The sequence below is a fragment of the Pinus tabuliformis genome, chromosome 1_2 (genome assembly GCF_031772625.1).
Source record: "Pinus tabuliformis cultivar Carrire ecotype Pingquan chromosome 1_2, CPIR1, whole genome shotgun sequence".
NCBI classification, from domain to species: domain Eukaryota; kingdom Viridiplantae; phylum Streptophyta; class Pinopsida; order Pinales; family Pinaceae; genus Pinus; species Pinus tabuliformis.
This window is the reverse complement of record NC_142298.1, coordinates 961310401-961320900: the sequence shown is the minus strand read 5'-3', so window position 1 is coordinate 961320900 and position 10500 is coordinate 961310401. Positions and strand designations below refer to the sequence as shown.

Sequence of the window (10500 nt, the reverse complement as noted above, 5' to 3'; positions counted from 1 at the left end):
GCTGCCCTCATCAGAGCTAAATTATGGTCCCTAGTGATCATTCTTGGGATTTCGTTGCATATCCTTCCTATAGCTTCTTCTCTATTCACTTGAGGTTCAGTAAGGATATCTTTAAAGTGACCAACTAGAGCCTGTTCCATTTCTTCATGCTGGGTTATACGTTGTCCTTCCTCATTTTTGATGGAAAATATTCTATTCCTTTGTCAGTGCTGGATCATGGCTTGGTGGAAGAACTTCGTATTCCTTTCACCTTCACGAAGCTAGTTTATGCGAGACTTTTGCTTCCATAATATTTCTTCCTGTTTTCTACGTTCCTCAATTTGGCTTATCACTATGCCCTCCTCTCTACTTCTTTCCTCGCTTCTGCCTTCTGTTATAATTTCTTGTTGCAGTACTTTCATTCTTTGTTCTAAACGTTGCTGCTCTATGAATATGTTCCCAAATTCCTCTTTATTCCATTTTTTTGATTTTTTCTCTGAGTTCTTTTAGTTTTAGTTGGAAAGTCTGCATCTTGCTTCGTCCTCTTTGTTGACTCTGGGTCCACCACTCCTCCACCTTTGGCATGAACTGCTGGTTCCTAAGCCAGAACCCTTCAAACCTGAAAGGGCGCCTTTTTGGGCTCGCTTTAAGGTCAATTTCTAGCCTGATTAGCCAGTGGTCTGAGCCCATTGCTGGAAGGATCATTGTTTCAATGAATATATCTCTATTTATAATTTGTTCTGATATTAAAAATCTATCCAGTCTCGATGCAATTTGATGTTTGCCCCCTCTTCTATTGTTCCATGTATGGATCCCATTTATTGTAGGGATATCAACCAATCTTTGCTCCGATATCATGTCGCCAAAAGCTTCCATGTCTTGGTCTGTTCTTCTTGATCCTCCTCTTTTTTCCGCTGTGGTTGTAATCATGTTAAAGTCCCCACCTGTAATCCATGGCATCCCCGGGAATAGTCTTCGAATTGTTTTCATGTTTTGAAGAAAGCTTCTGCGCTCATTTGATAAATGCAGACCATATACCCCTGTAAGGATTATCCATTCTGACGAACCTATCATTCTAAAGGTTCCTGAAAGGATTCGAGGGAAGCTTATCCAGTTTTCAAATTGAACTTCCTCATGATTCCATAGGATTGCTAGCCCTCCTACACTGCTGCCGCATCCTGACCCATTATCTCATAGCGAATGTTAAATCTTCTCATTATTTCTTCCATTTTCTGAGCACTAATCTTAGTTTCTTGAATTATCATTATACTAGGTTTATATTTTTTCAGCCTGTCTCTCAAATATCTTTGTTTTCCCCTACTATTGAGACCTCTGATGTTCCAACTTGTGATTATCATTTTAATATTTTTGATGGTTGTTGGAATACCTCTGAAAGAGGTATAACTCTTCCTGAATTAACCAACATCTCTCCTACCATTTGGATGGTCTCGCTCATTGGACGCATTCCTAGTTTCCTTCCTCCTTTGCCAGTATTTCCCATTCCAATATTTTGAGTTCCTTGCGCTCCTAGTTGTTCTGGTTGGCTTGCTGAAGGTACTCCTACCTTCTCTTTGTATTTTTGGAACATCTCTTTATATAACTGCTTTTGCTCTTCTGGTATGAATCTTTCGTCTAAAAACCTCCATTCCTGTAACAGTTTCCTCATTATTCATTCCTCTTCGCCTCCTCTGGATTTTTGAGGATCTATCTCCATTTGGGATTGGTCGTTTAGCAGGTCCATGTTCTCCTCTACCCCTTCTTGTTCCATGTCTCCCTAGGTTGTGTCCTGTTCCTTTTTTTCTTTTAATAGTTCCATAGGTTCTTCATCACTGTCTTCCTTTTCCATCCCCATTTCCTCTTCCTGGAGGGCCTTAAACTTATTTTGATTTTCCAATGGCGTTGTTTTGATTGGTTGTTGCAGTATGGGTGATCCTTTTACAGATTTTCTTCTGGTGGGTACTTCTTTAAATCCCTTTTCGTCCCTTCGATTGACTCTGTTGCCTTCTTCTCTTCTTCTTTCTTTTCAGTTGATTCCTCTGCGGTGTTTAAGGGGCATTGTCTGAAGAGGTGGTCGTATTCATGGCATCTTCTATAGTGAAATGGAATGTGTTCGTAATCCACTGGTTTCTGCCAAACCTCATCATGGTACTCTAGTTCAATAGACTCCAGAAGTGGCTCTGTTATATTCATATATACACATATCCTTGCATAAGATGTGTATCTCCCTCTTTTGGTAGTCTTTGCTGCTTTAACAAATGTCCCAATTGCATTACCTATTCCTTCTAGGATCTCCGGGTCCCAAAAATCCATTGGTAGTCCGAAGAGTCTGATCCAGATAGGTGCTGCTAACATTTTCTCCTTGTCTGGGTTATAGCAGTCTTCCCAGTGCCGCATGAATAGGCCAGCATTGTTCATGAAGTAGGGTCCTCCCTCAAAAATCCTTTCCTTATCCTCCAGATTAGAGAATATAACTGTGAAAAAACCTTTTGCCCCCAATTTCAGATCTATATGCCCCTTAGGTTTCCATCTCTGCTGTATCCATTTGGACAAATCCTTCTCAGACGGCCAAAACCCTACGAACTTACAAATTAAAGCATGATCTCTCATATAGCTTCTATACTCTTCAAGTTTATTGTTCGGGATTACGAACCTGGGTTTTTTCGATGCCCTTGGGAGACATTTGCCGCTTAATCCCGCTTGCCATCGGGCTCCCATTACTGGAATATCTCTGTTGTTTTTCCTTGCACCACTCTGCGCTCCGTTTCTGCTTGACTCCCCTGTGGTTATGTTTTTGTAGGAGGGGATCTCTCCCCTCCCCGCTTCAGCTGCCATTTCTCCTTTAGAGCCCTCTGTTTTCTGCCTCCTACCCTTCGCCCATTTCTGCAATCTCTATTTTGGTCAATCGCAAGAGGGGCAAGCCTCCCCTGCGCCTGGTCTTCACTTCCAACCTGCTCACAGTGGTTCAATCTCAAACCCTAACTGTCATTGAAACCCTCATCGCTCCGTCGAAACCCCATCGTCCTCTCAAACAAATACTCCTTTGCCGAAATTTGTAAAAAATTAAAATGCAAAGGAGTATTTACATTAAGGATTAAGGATAATATTTCACATGTGGAGAAATTGTGTACGATAGAGTTTTACATTTGTAGTAGTATAATGTTCATTATTTATATATCTCTTAATTAGGTAGAGAATAGTATAATTTAAATCTTAAGATATAATGTCCTTATATATCACGTTCAATGAATTGACAAATGACTTAGTTCTTTGCACTAAATGTTGCAAATAAAAAGTTTTTTGCCATGAATGTTCAATAATTAATGTTTTACTGCATTAAATATAAATGTTTTAATTGTACGAAGTGTCGAATGATAGTGAACAAATTCATTGTGCAGAGTACGAAGTGGAATTGAAACTTTTATTGCCCGAAACAACCCCACATTAATCAATCTGTATATTAATAAAATTTGTAGATATGTATAGAGAAATGTGAAATATTATTACATTACGGATTAAATTTTTTGTTCATAGTTAAATTAATTTTGTGTCCACAAAATAAAGTTCCCTATGCACCCTTGTTCTCCCGCACATACCTCGTCCTATCCACACCCTTCATTTCGCACAAATTCATAGCTCTATGCAACTTCTCTCCCGCACAGTGAATTATGTAAAAGTTTTGAATGGAAAAGAGTTTGAAATTAATTTTGTCCCTGCGGAATAAAGTTCCCTCTACACCCTTGTTCTCTCGTACATACCTCGTCCTCTACACAGTAAAAGCTTCGCACAAGGAAACTTCACACAATGAAACATAATAATATTATTTTGATATTTGTTCATAGTTAAATTAATTACGCGCCTACGAAATAAAGCTCCCTCTACACCCCCATTCTCCCACACATACCCCATCCTTCGCACATATTTCATTTCGCACAGATTCATAGCTCTATGCAATTTCTCTCTTACATAACTACATATGTAAAAGTTTTAAATGGAAAAGAGTTTAAAATTAATTTCATCCTTGCGAAATAAAGTTCCCTCTACACCCTTGTTCTCCCACACATACCCCATCCTCCACATAGTAAAAGCTTTGCACAAGGAAACATAATAATATTAATTAGAGATTTATTCACCCCCCTCCTATGCAAATGACTTGCAACCACGTCACTTCTAGCATCATTGGACAAACCAATAACATAACAGTGTCAGTGTCAGAGCACTCATCAACAAAATGGCCACTCACAAAAAAAAAATATTTTTATTTTAAAATGATTTTTCAGGCACTAACAAGTATCAAAAATAAAATTCCCTCCACCAAGGGAATTATGTCTCATCACAACTCCCTCAGTGAATCGAAAATTAGAAATACAATTTGTAGAAAATTAGAAAAATACTTTTGAATTTATGGGAAAATAGAAAGATTAAGCATTTTCCCAAAATTTGGTTAAAATTGCAAAAGCACAGCAAAATAATGCAAAGTTCATGTACTTTGACCACAAGGCGAAGGCTACAGTCCCTGGCAAGGCAGGGACTAATAAAGCTTTTAAGACTAAAATTTCATATTACTTCCTCTATTGTAAATGTGCTTTTATTGATTTGATGAATGTATAAGATTTCATGAATGATACTTTATCTAACATGACTTTATATTATCATTACAACCACTCTAGTATACTTGTGTCTTTTCTCAAATACATTTTATATTACTACTTAACTCTTTATGTTCAGTATGTATTCATTCTTAACAAGAATTCTGAATTTCTTTGTATTAACATCTTCATCTCGTTATTTTTTTTCCTTGTATTTCTCTTAGGTATCATCGAGTTTGTAATCTTTTTTGTTCTTAAATTATCATAAGAGTTCAATTATTAAAAAATTGAAATTTTAGATTAAGGAAATATGAGTTATATTATTGCATTGGCATAGTTACCTAGCCAATACATCTCAAGGAATAACATGTTGATTTGGTCTTGAATTGGTAGCCTACATGGTAGATTAGGGAATGCAAGGGTCATAAGCTCCTAAACGTATGTGTATGTCTACGAACATAAGCATTTGTGTGTGTGTGTGTGTGAGTGCTTGAATTCTTATACACCCCATTGCCACTTTTTCGACCATCAACTTTGTGTGAGCACCCTCTGATAATATCATAATTTTGAGCAAAGAGATGGCTTCAAATGCCTTTTTCTTTCGATTCAGCCATCTAAGGCTCCTTCTAGTCTAATGATCTTAAGCAAATATTCAAATATTCTTGCTTCAATATTAAACAAGCAATTAGGCAAAAGCAAATGTACAAATTGGGCAACCTTTCAAGTGTGGAAAATATTCACATTATCATAACTTTGCTACTTTGTTGCAAAAGAAACCTACCCATATGAATCATACTTTTACATTTTTTTTGTACTATATATGTGTGTGTGTGTGTGTGTGCACGCACTTTGGTTGTACAAATTCTTAAAAGACTTGTTTTAGTTGTACAAAAGATAGACTTTATATTCTTATGAATATGGCCATGAACATAAAAAAAATAATTAAAATAATAATACATAATACATAATTAATTAAAAATATATATAACAATGTTTTTTAAAAATGGAAAGGCAAGAGCGGGAGGGGTCATCTATCGCCTCGATGAAGAAATAGAGTCGAAATTCGCTTGGGGGCTAGGCAGACCATCAAACTACCAAGCAGAAGCTTTAGCCCTTTAGCAAGGATTGGAGATTGCAATATCAAAGGGGATTCGTTAGCTAATAATCTTCGGTGATTCAATGATAGTTATTCAAAAGTTCCACAAAATCAAATCTCAAATAGAAAAGGACCTACCTATGATATATTCCCGAATATGGTTGCAAATTTAGAAGTTCGAATCCATTGCCTTCTTCCACATTAAAAGGGAAAATTATTAATGTGTTGATAATAAGTCAATAAGGGAGCAAATCTAGACCAAGGGATTAAATTAAGGACCAAGGAGACCCACATATCTTTCATATCCCATGATCATCAAATTAAACATGAAAGGGAACACCATGTCCCAATTAAAATCCTTCGGGGTTTGATTAGAATGGAATCAATGCATGTTGGGCCGCTTAATGACAACACTAATCCCACGATAGTGAAGAGGCATGACGAACGACAATCTTGCAAGTTGGATCGCAGTGGAAGAATAACCAGCTAGGAGAGCGAGGTAAATGTTGTCATGTTTATGGACAGGTGGAGCATCACTTCAAATGTATTTATACTTCGCATTAAGGAAATGAGGGCTAGTACTCCACTAACTCTAGAGCAGTTACTCTTGCATGAGTTTGGTAGTAGGGCGAAGGCTTTAGTGATGGAAATTCGTGTTAGGATTGCCCAGGGGCAAGATAATGGCATTGAATGCGAAGAGACTGACGTTGGAGCAGGAAGAGTCCAGGTTAAGAAATATAAGTGGTGTTTGTTGGTAGTGGAATTATTGTTGGTTTTTGTTAGAGCTTGAGCGCCCTGCAGCATGGAAAACTCAAGCGAGGACAGTCGTGGAGAAGATGTTAAGGAGTAGTTGGTGACAATTATGTGAGATCTCTCGGCCCTCATAGCTAAGTTAGGTGATCAAGTGACCTTGGAATCTCGTTCCCACTTTTGCTCCGATAACAAGGCAATTGAAGGAGTTGCGCGAGGACATGGGGTGACTCCAGCGAACAATGGATAATCTGGCTACAAAGGTGGACAATCTAACCTTAAAAGTGGATGGTATTGAGTTAACATTTGAAACGATGACTTTGGGTATATTGAAAAATGTGTATGGGATCCCCGAAAATCCTCCTCCTAGAGTGTAGGCAGCTCCACAACTCGACGAGTCGCTGGATCAGATCATGGTTGCAACTCTCCCTCAACAAATGGAAGCAGAACAGATTGAACAAGACAAAAACCCCAAGTTGAAAAAGAAGATAGCGGTTAGCAAAAATTATTTATATTTTAAATGTTTTATAATTTTGCTCAATATAATGGAGTCTTCTAAAACTCTAATAATTAAATGTAGTCAAAATTATAACTAGAAAAAATAAGATAAAAATAAATTATTTTTTGAACTATTTTAAAATAATGATGATAAAAACAAAAATATAAAAATAATACCTATTTTTTAATTATATTAATATAAAATATCTATTTTTTAATAATAATAATAAATATATATATATATTTTAAAAATATATATATTTAATATATAAAATTAAATTACGAAATCACAACCATTTTAACCAATATCATAACAGCAAAATAATCATAACCATAAATAAATATTTATAATACAACTTGGGAAGCAAACCCACTTTTCAACCTGATGTTCATCGGTAAAATGTCACACACTCATCACAAAAGTTATAACAATATGATAAACTTGTATCAATGTATAATAAACATCAACTCGAAAGAATTCGTGTTCTCAACGACCTCTCAAGTACTTCTATGTATTCTTTCTTGACACCTTCAACTAACCTTTTAAATTTATTGGAAAAAATGGAAATTTTGGGAATTTTTGTAAATCCAAGTTATTTATAATAGTAAAATTTTAAAATTTTGAATGTTTTAAAATTTTTTAATAATATTAAATCTATTTTTAACATAAAAACTCAATTCAAATACTCCTAAAACACTCCTATTAGCAAAACATTTGAAAAAAAGCATATTAATTTGAAAAAAACAAGTATTAAGCCTGAGGCGGGATAAACAACGCCTAACACAATCCATAGTACCATAAAAAGCACAAACATCCAACAACAAAAAAATAAAGTGCCACATGCTTTGGCTGGCAACTCGGAACCTTAGGAGTAAAATAATTAACATCCGTGCAGTTATATGTAACTCGGAAGTCGGAACCTTAGAGGAGTAAAATAATCAACATCCGTGCAGTTATATGTAAATAATGTAAAGGGTGCAGGCCCAGTTGTTTGAAACCCAAAACTAAAAGCAGCAGCTGGATCATGAAAAATATTCTGAACACTACTCTTTCACATTCACGGCTTGGGTTTTGAACAATGGTGGACTTCAACATAACTGCAATCTTGAACATAAATCTTTGGAAAAGTCTAAATCGTTTAGCAAGCAATCAAATCTTTGGCATCGCAGGCCATTCCATCTATGTAATAGGAATTACATTAATTGCAATCACAATTGGCCCTGCTAAAATCCTTCTGGAATCCTGCATTCGCTGCACCGGATTCTGAGATCCGGCGCCCACCATTGATGGATCCCGTGTGCGCTCCTGAGATCCGGCGCCGGGACCAAACTGACCGCAAGCCTCGCGGAGGGAATGAGATGCAGCGCCTTCGACTCCACCCCAAACGCGGACATAACGCAATCACTGATCGAATGGCGCGCCGCGAAGCTCGCAATGCTTCCGGCGCCGATTTGCTGCATCGCCTGGTAGTTGCCGAAATACCCCACATAACCTGAACAGAGATCGTCCCTCGGATTGACATAGAGGCAGGGAACCCACGGGCGCAGGGCGAAGAAGGCGTTGTGAGACTCTGAGAGGCTGCGCTTGTCCTTGAGCGCCAAGGCCAGCCCGGCAGCCACCAGGGTGGTTGCGATGTGGAGACCGCGCTTGACCTTTTTGTCCCTTATTCTGTCCACCGGAGCCGACACGAAGGGCGGATTGAAGAGATGGGCTTCCAGGAAATGCCCCTCCTCCGCCATCTGCCTGCCCGCGAGCATTGCCATGGCCGCCCCGAGGGAATGCCCGGCGATCCACACGTTCTCCCGCCCGCGATCGCAAACGTATTTCTTCACCGCGTCGAATGCCGTCCGGAACCGGGCAGTCGTGTGTAGCCCGTTTCTGAGGATCTGGAGATCCAGCCTTAGGTCTCCGGCGAAGGAACCCGGTTTGGTAATCGTTCCTCTAAAGGCCACCACGATCTTGGGCGCGCCCGGCGGCCGGAACTGGAAGCCCGCCGCCTTCTTGCTCCACTTGTATACGGCGCCGAAAACACAGCCACCCTCAGTTAGGTCGACCAGCGTGTGAAGAAGCTTGAAGTTGAAGAAGCTCCACCACTTCTCGGCCAAAGCATCGCGGCCGAACCCGCGGTCCTGCCGATCTCGTTCCAGGATGTACACACCCTGCACCAGACTGGCAGCTATGCATCGCCTGTGATTCGAATCCGACCTGCATTTTAATAATAGGAGTGAATAAATCAAACTTAATATCTATTGAAATCGTCCGTGTGAATGTTGTTACCAGTCTATAGTAGTGAGATGGCGAGGCCCTGAAAGCTCGAAGATCTCGCGCTCGCTCGCCATTTTCTTCGCCTCCGGATCAACTGAGAGAATACTCTGGCCCTATGGCATAACTCGCTCACGATTATTGACCTCATTCTTCAAAGTAATGGTGATTTACCCTAACAATCTATGTTTTCTTACAGAGTGCAAAGATCTTAACCATCAATCTCGATGAGGAACGGCCTATCAATGCAACCCGTATGAAGAGGTTGGAAGACATTTTAATTGCATTGAAATCTCCACTGGTAACAGGATCTTTATCATTTAAAGCTCGTTGATATAATTAATGATTACCATCCATCAACTTTTCATTTTTTTGGAGTTGTTGGAATTGGTGTGGAGTTGTTGGAATTGGTGGGAAAATTCGAAATGAAAATTTGCTTTGTATTATGTAAAATAATTTTTTTTACTGTAGAGTTAGATTCAGTAATATTAAAAATTCTAGGGTATTTTTATGGTGCAAGATTTATCTATTAATTTTGTGATTTCAATGAATTGAGTCAAAATTTTAAAGAAATTAATCCGGAAAAATATACCAAAAATTCACTAAAAAACTTCTAAAAAAATCACACTAAAAACAATTTTAATAATTAATAATAACCATAATCATCTTTAATTTTACGGAATTTACTAAGCTGGTTGATATATTGGTCACTATCGATTACCTTTAAATATGAGTGAGTTAATAAGCAGAAATGAGTTTAATTTTTCCCATCATAGTTTTACCCAAATGGCTCTCTTTCCTTTTCGTTTGTTTTTGGGTGTGCTTTAATAGAATTTTATTTAATGGGAAAATTAATTATTTAATTATTTCAATAAATTTATTTTGTTACTCGATATTGGTCACTATCGATTACCTTTAATTATGAGTGAGTTAATAAGCAGAAATGAGTTTAATTTTTCCGATCATAGTTTCACCCAAATGGCTTTCTTTCCTTTTCGTTTGTTTTTGGGTGTGCTTTAATAGAATTTTATTTAATGGAAAATTAATTATTTAATTATTTCAATAAAATTATTTTGTTCACTCGAGTGGACCCAGCTTCCACACAATCCGTCAGCTTGGTGAAAAAATAATTATTTATTTATTTCAATAAATTTATTTGATTATTATGCGGGTGTACCTCCTGCTTCGACCCAATCCACCTTCCATAACTCTGATGAATTATATTTTCAACCCAAATGTCCGCGGAATGATTATCTATTTTTACACAATTCAAGTAATGATTATCTATTTTTACACAATTTAAGTGTTTTAAAAGTTGTTTTTATAGT

General features: G+C 37.7%; 2 protein-coding genes across 3 annotated transcripts; both read right to left on the bottom strand.

Annotated features, from left to right (window-relative positions):
- Nucleotides 1–1914: 1914 nt before the first annotated feature.
- Nucleotides 1915–2811, bottom strand: LOC149209172 (uncharacterized). Its single transcript, XM_089398531.1, has one exon. It carries the CDS (start codon nt 2809–2811, stop codon nt 1915–1917), a length of 897 nt encoding a protein of 298 aa, XP_089254657.1.
- A 5117-nt stretch (nt 2812–7928) lies between these two features.
- On the bottom strand, nt 7929–9457 carry LOC149209171 (GDSL esterase/lipase At4g10955-like). Of its 2 annotated transcripts, none has more exons than XM_089394236.1 (2): nt 9188–9457; nt 7929–9097 (listed from the first exon to the last, which is right to left on the bottom strand). In XM_089394236.1, exons 1-2 carry the CDS (start codon nt 9247–9249, stop codon nt 8134–8136), a joined length of 1026 nt encoding a protein of 341 aa, XP_089250362.1. In that variant the 5' UTR covers nt 9250–9457; the 3' UTR covers nt 7929–8133. The 2 variants fall into 2 exon arrangements, with proteins under 2 accessions (XP_089250362.1, XP_089250361.1); XM_089394235.1 differs by having other exon boundaries at nt 7929–9115; nt 9188–9455.
- Nucleotides 9458–10500: the final 1043 nt, after the last annotated feature.

Bases quoted from the DNA above. Each gene is read 5' to 3' on its own strand.
- LOC149209171 (XM_089394235.1), bottom strand. From the start codon at position 9,249: ATGGCGAGCGAGCGCGAGATCTTCGAGCTTTCAGGGCCTCGCCATCTC. The intron at 9,116-9,187 runs GTAACAACATTC...ATTAAAATGCAG, and splicing joins CATCTCACTACTATAGACTG to GTCGGATTCGAATCACAGGC.
- LOC149209172 (XM_089398531.1), bottom strand. From the start codon at position 2,811: ATGGCAGCTGAAGCGGGGAGGGGAGAGATCCCCTCCTACAAAAACATA.